The 10,396-nt window shown below is 36.6% G+C and overlaps 1 protein-coding gene across 2 annotated transcripts in view; it reads left to right on the top strand.

The window, feature by feature from the left end:
- Positions 1–10,396, top strand: part of RIOK1 (RIO kinase 1) — a 26,629-nt gene that overhangs the window by 7,584 nt on the left and 8,649 nt on the right. For both annotated transcript variants that reach the window (XM_017526749.2, XM_037737864.1), the window contains exons 5-12: positions 1,635–1,677; positions 3,829–3,921; positions 5,511–5,623; positions 5,721–5,801; positions 7,309–7,395; positions 7,797–7,934; positions 8,298–8,401; positions 8,630–8,736. In XM_017526749.2, the coding sequence (XP_017382238.1) occupies positions 1,635–1,677; positions 3,829–3,921; positions 5,511–5,623; positions 5,721–5,801; positions 7,309–7,395; positions 7,797–7,934; positions 8,298–8,401; positions 8,630–8,736 (766 nt within the window). The remainder of the gene's footprint in view (positions 1–1,634; positions 1,678–3,828; positions 3,922–5,510; positions 5,624–5,720; positions 5,802–7,308; positions 7,396–7,796; positions 7,935–8,297; positions 8,402–8,629; positions 8,737–10,396) is intronic.

Genomic DNA, 10,396 nt, shown 5'->3' with positions numbered 1-10,396 from the left:
GACCAGGATGGTCTCGATCTCTTGACTTCGTGATCCACCCGCCTCGGCCTCCCAAAGTGCTGGGATTACAGGCGTGAGCCACCGCGCCCGGCCGATCATAATTCTTTTACAGAGGTTATTGATTTGTATATTTAAACCGATCATTCTTTCAGTGTGTATGTGTATATGTTTCTTTTTTTTTTTCTTAGTGGATAGCCTGTGCCTTTGTAAATTAAAAATATTAATGAATCCTGGCTGGGTGTAGTGGCTCATGCTTGTAATCCCAGCACTTGGAGAGGCTGAGGTGTGTGGACCACTTGAGGCCAGGAGTTTGAGACCAGCCTGGCCAATATGGTGAAACCCTATCTCTACAAAAAATACAAAAATTAACCAGATGTGGTGGTGCATGCATGTAACGCCAGCTACTTGGGAGGCTGAGGCATGAGGATCACTTGAACCTGGGAGGCAGAGGTTGCAGTGAGCCAAGATTGTGTCACTGCACTCTAGCCTGTGTGACAGAGTGAAACTCTGTCTCAAAAATAAATAAATAAAATAAAAATTAATGAATTTTAAAAAACACATAGTAAAACTATAATCTCATGAAATTTACAAATGTGTTCTCATGAGGGGAACAGTGTTTGTGGATTTCAGTTTAAACTAAAATGTGCAAAAATATTCCCTTAAAATGTATTAAGAATTATTCTTTCTCATGAAGTATTTTTAAAAATTTAAGGGAAGACTGTAAACTAAATAATGATATAACTAAGAACTGTTTCTGTTTACACTTCTGTTCTCAAAACCAATTGTTTAAGAGCTGGCTAACTTCTCTTATATGCTAATAACTCTAAAGTATTATCACTATATTATAGAAAACGACACTAAGATCATACAACTCACTGTGAGAAGTGAACTTAAAAGCTGACTTTCTTCTGATTTATTGCTATGTCCAAGAAGTATCAGCTTTTTGAGATACACCATAGTCATTTGTTATTTCATTGGTGTCTGAATCTTTGTGTTAAAACCTTTATTAGTTTAGGTTAGCGTGCTAGGTGGAGTTACAGTCAGTGTATAAGCGGAAACAAATCAGAGTCTGCATTTGAAGACTGTCTTGAAATGATTTTAAAAAACAAAAAACTTGTGTCTTCTTAGAAAATGACTCTATAGAGAAAGACTTGTAAATGACTAATTCTATGTGGAGGCTAAGGCAGGAGCAATACTTGAGCTCAGGAGTCCATGTCTGGCCTGGGCAACATAGTGAGATGTGATCTCTTTAAAAAACGAAAAGGCAAGACTTTAATTCTGTACCAATAGAATCATTAAAGATTTAAAGGACAGTACACATATACTCAATGTTTTCTCTTTTCCAGCATAGTTCACTTTACCCTGGCTGCTTTTTGATGCTTCTGAAATATGATTAGATTTTTCTTTTCACTGCATACATACTCCTTTTGCTGAAATACAGAATTGAATTTTGCATATTCAGGGGAAATGAAGGTTTCACTGAGTAGTGAAAAATCTACAGTCATGTCATAAAATCTGTTATTTAAAGAAACGACTTAGGAATTTTTATGAAATTACCTACATTTAGAAGCTTTTTATTTTGGCTTCTGACTGAATTTTGAATGTGTCAACTATACATTATTGTTTTTGATTAGGTATCGCATCAAAGATAAGGCAGACAGAGCAACTGTAGAACAGGTACAATTTATATGTGTTGCAAACTCTTCTTTTTAATTAGCATTTCTTTTCTCTTTGAATTGTAGTTTGCTTTTTATCCCTTTCGCTTAATGCTAATATTAAAATTACTCCCATATAAAATTACTCCTTTTATAGTTTTGAGTTTAGAGATGCACATTTTGCTTTTATAGGACTGTTGGATGAATTAGAGTCATGGTTCTTCAGTGGCCTTGCAGAGCCACCATATGATGCTTTCCCCTTCTTGGAGAGAGTATCAGACCATCAGTCTTTCAGGAACGGTCCATAGGAATTTTGTGAGCTTTCCCAGAGGATAGGTAGGTTATCTGCCACAAAGCGGGAAAGGTGGGTGAAAGAGAGAGGGTCAGATAATGTCTTCAAATTTCCAATTAGAAATCTTGTCTTTGCTTAGAAATTATGCTCGTTTTATTCTTTCTATTCAAGAATGGGAAAAAATTGGCCCCTAATTTTCCCGCATACAAAAGAATGTGATTGGATGTTAGCCTTGGCCCAGATTTTTGATGTGAAGAAAGTGATAAAAAGAGTCAGAACATTGCCTCTGCCACCTACCACTCCTCTCCCCCACCCATATACACAAACATATGTTCTGAATTCCACCATTAGACAGAAGCAGGGTCTGGGGTCTGTGTCTTCATTGTCCTCTAGCTTATTTTGTGATTTATTTCCATAATTGAAAACAAAGTATGGTTTACCTCAGAAAGATGAGATAGCCTTAAGTTTTAAAGACCCTAAATAACTTTAGGGTTATTTTTGGCAGAAAATTCTTTTTTTCTTTCAAAATTAATTTTGAATGATAGAGTACATAGCTTGAGTATTCAGGTGTCTCTATAAAATATATGCTTGTCTATAAATTTATCATTTGTTTTTCCCTGTTTTGTTCTTATGTCATTTCTTCCTATGCCCTTACTTGTGTGACTGCCAACTTTGCAGACGCACAGTTCTGTACCTAGAGGCTCAGCCAGCTGACTTCCCCTCTTTGCTTACCTGTGCAGTAGAGAAGGAATGGAAATTAGTGCTTTTTCATTCTTCTCTAGTTGCAATGGTTGTGGTTTGGCTTTTAGTCCTATAGTCTGCCCAGGTGGTTTTGTTTATATTAACCTTAGGTTTCTGGTGTGACCCCAGCCATTTCATTGAAGGTGGACTGTAAAGCATAGTTGAGTTTGGCTAGTTTATACTGTCTCGCCCCATGGGGCTAGAGGGCCTACCTGAGCCATAAGGAGCTACTGATTGGTATCCTTAGAAATTGCATACAAATATTTGGCTGCTTTAGTTTCTAAGATGAAAAAGAACAGCCTTTAAATTCACTGCCTTCTGTTTGTTAGAGAAGATTTTGAAATCGTTTTTACTCAAGATTGACTACTCCGGCTTGAAGGAGACTCTTACCATGATTTACTCATCTGTAATGGCAGGGGTCTGCAGACTCTTGAAAGGGCCAACTAGTAAATATATATGAGCGTTGTGGCTCACATGTAGTTTCTGTTGATTTTTTTTTTTTTCCAAAGCAATTCTTAGCTTGCAGGGTAAGGAAAAACAAGCTGTGGCCTGATTTGGTCCATGGGCCAGAGAGTGCTGATCCCCAATATAAAGTTGCCTGTCCATGGCAGTAACCACTGGGCACTTGAGATATGCTATAAATGCAAAAGACGAACCAGAGTTTGGAGACTTGGTGTCAAAAACAAGGATTATCTCACTAATGATTTTTTTATATTGATACAGGTTGAAATGATAGTGTTTTAGATATTTTGGGTTAAAAAAATATTAAAATAATTTCACCTGATTCTTTTTACTTTCAGTGTAGTGACTAGAACATGTAATACTATTTATGTAGTTTGCATTATATTTTTACTAGCTAATAGCCTAGGGTTCATTTCTGCTTCCCTTGGGCTTGGTAATCTTTGATTTCCATGACTGGATGAACTTGCTATTTGGTTGCCTTTGGTTCCTATGGCCTTTACCTGACATTTTACTGATTAACAATTAGAGTGAATAAAAGTTGTAAATAGTGACTCTCATTTGGTCAACCAGGATAGCGTAGTACAGTTAAGCTCTGCTGTTTATTCATTATCATAGGTTTTAATGAGAAAGATTTGGTACTGTCTTTCAGAACTTTTCAATTTTTGCATTTCTTTTTAGGTGTTGGATCCCAGAACAAGAATGATTTTGTTCAAGATGTTGACTAGAGGAATCATAACAGAGATAAATGGCTGCATTAGCACAGGAAAAGAAGTGAGCTCTTCTTTGGATGATTGAATATTTAGTTTTCTTATTTCAGATACCAAATGAAACTATGGCACTTAGTACTACATTATGCCTTTAAAAAGAAAGAAAAACAAAGCTCCACACATTAATATTTATGGTTAGAGAGGAAGTCGTACATATAACTAAGCCTTTTCACTACTGCTGCTGCATTGTATCATTGAGTCTAACTAGTTATCCCCAGTAGTAAGTTGAGATGCTCAGATTATTATAGGCCTGAGTTCTAATAAAATAAATTACTCATGGGGACAGAGGTTTATGGTTATGTTTCTATGAGTCAGCAAATCTTTCTTATTTTTTTCTTTACATATGGATATACTGCTTTCTGTTTGTTAGAGAAGACTTTGAAATCCTTTTGACTCAAAATCGACCTCTCTGGCTTGAAGGAAACTCTTACCATGATTTACTTATCTCATCTATAATGGCAGGGGTCTGCAGACCCTTGAAAGGGCCAACTAATAAATATGTGTGAGTGTTGTAGCTCACATATAGTTTTTACTGACTTTTTTTTTTAAAGCAATTCTTTACAAGTGTAAAACCCATTCTGCTGGAAGCAATTCTCAGTAAAATTCAATTTATAAATCACTGGATTTAAAAAAAAAATTTTTTTTTTTTGAACAGAGTCTTGACAGAGTCTTTTTTTTTTTCCTTTTTTTTGAGACAGTTTCCCAGGCTAGAGTATAGTGGTATGTTCTCAGCTCACTGCAACCTCTGCCTCTCGAGTACAAGCAATTCTGCCTCAGCCTCCTGACTAGCTGGGACTACAGGCCTGCACCACCACACCCAGCTAATTTTTGTATTTTTAGTAGAGGCAAGGTTTTGCCATGTTAGCCAGGCTGGTCTCAAACTTTTGGCCTAAAGTGATTCACCCACCTGGGCCTCCCAAAGTGCTGGAATTACAGGGATGAATCACTACACCTGGCCTAAATCACCGGATTTAAGAATGTCTTTAATTATTTTGCATATACTTAAGATGTAAAAAAAGTTTGAAACCACTTCTCCCATGTATTTAAATAGGATTTTACTGTACAGTCTTGCATTGCTTAATGAATACTTTCTGAGAAATACATCATCAGGCAAATTTGTCATTATGCAGACATTGTAGAGTGTACTTAAACAAACCTAGATAGTATAGCCTACTGTACTCCTAGGCTATATGGTATTGCCTATTGCTCCTAGGTTACAAATCTGTACAGCAGGTTTCTGTACTGAATACTGTGGCAGTTGTAACACAATGGTAAATATTTATCTAAACATAGAAAAGTTACAGTAAAAATGCCTGTTATAATCTTATGGGATCACCTCATATATGCAGTCTGTTACCTGCCACTGACTAAAATGTTATATGGCACATGACTATATTTGTATATTGGAGGTATATTTACTGTCCTTTTGATATAATATTTCATATTTTAATTCACATCTTCAAAAGGCAGTGGTATTTCTTATTCATGTTACTTTAGTTCACTTGACTTTTGAGGTTAGAATCAAATTGATAGAAAAAGTAACAGTAGTTATTTAACATAAACTTCATTTTCTTGGTTTTTGACTTAAAATAGGCTAATGTTTACCATGCTAGCACAGCAAATGGAGAGAGCAGAGCAATCAAAATTTATAAAACTTCTATTTTGGTGTTCAAAGATCGGGATAAGTATGTAAGTGGGGAATTCAGGTAAGTTCAGATTTTTCCCTCCAGTTGGTTTAACTTCTATTTCCTAAAACATTAAAACAATAACAGAATGATTTAAATAATATTTTTCTTATTCAAGATTTCGTCATGGCTATTGTAAAGGAAACCCTAGGAAAATGGTGAAAACTTGGGCAGAAAAAGAAATGAGGAACTTAATCAGGTGACTATCTCGGGCGTGTGTATGTCTGTCCTGTGCTCTGCCCATGAACATCAGCCCTTCCTCCCAGCAGATCCCAGTGTGGTTCTGCCCATATGTAGGGACTTATTAGGGCTTCATTTTTGTTAGATCTACTGAAGGAAGCAGAAGAAACACATTTCTGGACAAAGAGAGATTGTTTTTCTGTTGTTTTCTATTCTGAGCATCCATTACAGAAGATTACTGCCACAATTTATATTTATTCCACAAAGCTAGATCATTTGGAAGGCCTTGTAAGCCATTGAAAACATTTATTGCAGCACTGTTTACAATAGCAAAGACTTTGAACCAACGCAAATGCCTATCAGTGATAGACTGGATAAAGAAATTATGGCACATATACACCATGGAATACTATGCAGCCATAAAAATGGATGAGTTTATGTCCTTTGCAGGGACATGGATGAAGCTGTACTTAACAACATTCTTAGCAAACTGACACAAGAACAGAAAACCAAACACTGCATATTCTCACTCATAAGTGGGTGTTGAACAATGAGAACACATGGACACAGGGAGAGGAACATCACACACTGGGGCCTGTTGGGGGGTGAGGGGGCTAGGGGAGGGATCGCAGGGATTGGGGGACTAGGGAGGGATAGCATTAGGAGAAATACCTAATGTAGATGATGGGAGGGGATGGATCCAGCAAACCACTACGGCACCTGTATACCTATGTAACAAACCTGTACATTCTGCACATGTACCCCAGAACTTAAAGTATAATTTTAAAAAAAAGAATTTGTACTGAGCATAATAAGGAACTGTTAGAGGATTTTAAGCAGGAAAGTGACACAATCAGATGGTGATAATGCTTTGTCACATTTTCATAGGTATTGGAGTTCTAGGCAAATCTTGTTAGGTTGTGAACTCTTTGTTTACCATAGTTTCCTTGTCTTAGTTCAGTTTTGGACACTTTTATATATCCTTTGTTTGCACTGACACCTTTTTATCAGATAAAGGCCTCATCTAGTTGAGATTTAAGGTTTCTGAAAATTATGGAGTTTTTAAAATGTCATAACTCTATATGCTGTACACAGGTGATGCATTGGATAGTGTAGTACTGAGCAGGTACTGCTTGTTTCGAAAGTCTTTTGTGTTCAGCAAGCTATTAGCTATGAGTCCAGCTATTTTTCAGGCTAATCAACTCAAAAGATAATTGTGGACATGTCTCCTCTATTTCCTCCATTGTAAGATGCACATGTTTTTCAGTTTAACATCTCTGGAATTGGTTTGGGAATTACAGGTTATAGGATGTAATAGCTTAATTGCTAGTGTTTTGTCATTCTCAGTGGTACATAATGGTGCCATTTAAAATCATGTTAGAGTTTATGAAATATTATAATAAACTTAAGAGGCCTTGGTGCTGTTTTTTAACAGCAGTGTTAATCTTATGACCTGTAGTCATTGTAATTTATTTAGATGCGTTTTCAATTTTTGAGTTGTCCTTTTATTTGTTATAATATCACAGGCTAAACACAGCAGAGATACCATGTCCAGAACCAATAATGTTAAGAAGTCATGTTCTTGTCATGAGCTTCATTGGTAAAGATGACATGTAAGTACAGGGAAGGCCTAATAACTGCATTCTCAGAAATGTATTTTTAAGTGCTTTGAGTTTATCCACTCTATGAGTATTTCCGATTTGAATAGCTTCTTTTATGAATCTTTCCCACTGTATTAGGGCATAAGTGTTATCAATTTATTCTACCTTTTTAAGTATGAAAATGCTTCAGAATGAGGAGCAAGTTAGTCCTGTGTTGGAGGGATGTCTTATACAGTGTGTTGGGAAAGCATCTATTTGCTGGTACCTTCTTGGTGTATCTGCATTGAGACAAATTGTCACATATACAGCTCACATGATGAGTTGTAGAAGAGAAGGGCATGTAACAGTATTGTAAGAAGCAAGAAAACTTGTTGTTGGTCATTTTATCTTAGTTCATTTTCTTTTAATTCAAGGCCTGCACCACTCTTGAAAAATGTCCAGTTATCGGAATCCAAGGCTCGGGAATTGTACCTGCAGGTCATTCAATATATGAGAAGAATGTATCAGGATGCCAGACTCGTCCATGCAGATCTCAGTGAATTTAACATGCTGTGAGTGTATTTTGTCTCTTAGGAACTGCCTGTAAGTTGTTTTGTGTCCTTTAAAATGATAAACAAAATCACAATCCAAGAAGTCACACTACCTTCTGAAGTTTTATTGTTGGCTTCCAAATGGTATAAGATAATATTCCTTTTTTCAGTGACCTTAGTCATGGAATTGACCGCTTAGATCATTAACAGTGAATGGACTTTGGAAATTTCCCCGGTTTTCATCTGTTAGTCAAGATGGCCTCATCTTATCTGCCTTGGTCATTTTGTGAATTACTTCCCTTGTTCTTAAGAGTAGAATTTATTTTAAACAAAAAACATAGTAAAGTAGTAGCATCCCACAGCTTCTGTGTCTCTGGCCAACAGGTACCACGGTGGAGGCGTGTATGTCATTGATGTTTCTCAGTCGGTGGAGCACGACCACCCACATGCCTTGGAGTTCTTGAGAAAGGACTGTGCCAATGTCAATGGTGAGTAGAAATGGGCATTTTCGAAACAGCTTATTGGTCTATGTTGTTTTTGTACTCATTTAAACTGTTGGCATAAAATTTTCTCACTAAGTTGTTTGATGCAGTGACACTTAAACCATTTGCTGGGAGATGGTGTATAATTTTATCTCTTTGTTTCTCTAAAAGGTAGTTGGAATAATAACCTTTTTCCTAATAAAAAGCTATCGTTAATGTTTATCCTTCTGACAGATTTCTTTATGAAGCACAGTGTTGCTGTCATGACTGTGCGGGAGCTCTTTGAATTTGTCACAGATCCATCTATTACACATGAGAACATGGATGCTTATCTCTCAAAGGTAAGATGGGGAGAGGAAGGAGGAATAGAAACTAGCAGTGCAGTTTCAGTATCTCTTATCTAAAATGCTTGGGACCAGAAGTGTTTTGGATTTTGGATTTTTTTAAATTTTGAAATATTTGCCTTGAACTTCCCCCGGTTGAGCATCCCAGATATCAAAATCCAAACTCCTCACTGCTCTTTTCACATTTCATTTGGGCATCACGTTGGTGCTCAAAAAGTTTTGGATTTTGGAGTATTCCAGATTTTTGATGTTTGGATTTGGGATGCTAACCAGTAATAATTTGCATTTGCTTGACACTTCTGAGGGACTCAGATTGCACACTGTAGTTTATTCATTTTGACAGCTTCTTGAGACCTTTTTCTTCTTACTTAACAGATGAGGAATCAAAAATATAGCAAAACAGCCAATGGCCAATGGTAAAGCCAGGTCTCTCTCTGTTTTTTTTTTTTTTTTCTCCCAAAGTGCTGGGATTACAGACATGAGCCACTGAGCCTGGCCTAGGATTTCTTCTTTTAAGACTGAATGATAGTCCAGCGTATGTATATACTATGTTTTGTTTATCCATTCATCTGTGGATGGACATACGGGTTGCTTATACCTTCTGGCTATTCTGAATAATGCTGTTATGAAAATGGATGTATAAATCTCTCTTCAAGACCCTGCTTTCAGTTCTTTTGAATATATACCCAGAAGTAGAATCGCTGGATCAAAGGATATTTCTATTTTCAAGTTTGTGAGGAACCCACCTTACTGTTTACTGTAGTGGCTGCACCATTTCACATTACTACCAACAGGGCACAAGGGTTTCAGTTTCTCCACATCATCACCAGCACTTATTATTAATCTCCGTACCCTCACCAACACCTATTATTTTTTGTTTTGTTTTGACAATGAGAGACCCCCTAATGAGTGTGAGGTGTATGTTACTGTGGTTTTTGGTTTGTGTTTCTCTGATGACTAGTAATGTTTAGCACCTTTTCATGTGCTTCTTGGCCATTTATATATTTTCTTTGGAGAAATGTCTTTTTTTTTTTTTTTTTTTTTTTTTAATTGGGTTGTTTTTTTATTTTTTTTTTTTTAAGAGTTTTTTAAATATATTCTTTTTTTTTAAAGAGGCCGGGTCTCTGTGTCACCCAGTCTGGAGTACAGTGGTGCAATCCTGACTCGCCACAGCCTCAACTTTCTAGACTCAAGCAGTCCTCCTGCCGCAGCCTGCTGGTACTATAGGTGCACAGCATGATTCCCAGCTAATTTTATTTTCTTTTTCATTTTATTGGGACAGGATTTCACTGTGTTTTCATCTGGTCTTAAACTCCTTGTCTTAAGCAGTCCTCCCGTCTCAGCCTCCCAAAGTTCTGGGGTTATAGGCATAAGCCACAGTGTCCAGCCCCATGTCTTTTATTTTAATTGGGGTATTTTTTGTTGTTGAGTTGTAGTTGTATATTTTCTGGATATATCAGATACATGATTTGCAGGTATTTCTTCTGTGATTTGTCTTTTCACTCTGTTGATTGCATCCTTTGATGCACAGAAGTTTTAAATTTTGATGTGATCCAGTTTATTTTTATTTTTGTCTCTGAATCATAGAGTTTTGAACACATGGCCTGTATGCCCCTGCACAGGTTTTTTTTTCGTTTTGTTTTTTTTTTTTTTTTTT

This window comes from Cebus imitator, unplaced genomic scaffold (assembly GCF_001604975.1).
Source record: "Cebus imitator isolate Cc_AM_T3 unplaced genomic scaffold, Cebus_imitator-1.0 Scaffold43, whole genome shotgun sequence".
In the NCBI taxonomy this organism is placed as follows: domain Eukaryota; kingdom Metazoa; phylum Chordata; class Mammalia; order Primates; family Cebidae; genus Cebus; species Cebus imitator.
Note: the sequence above shows the minus strand (reverse complement) of the source record. Positions and strands in the feature narration are given on the sequence as shown.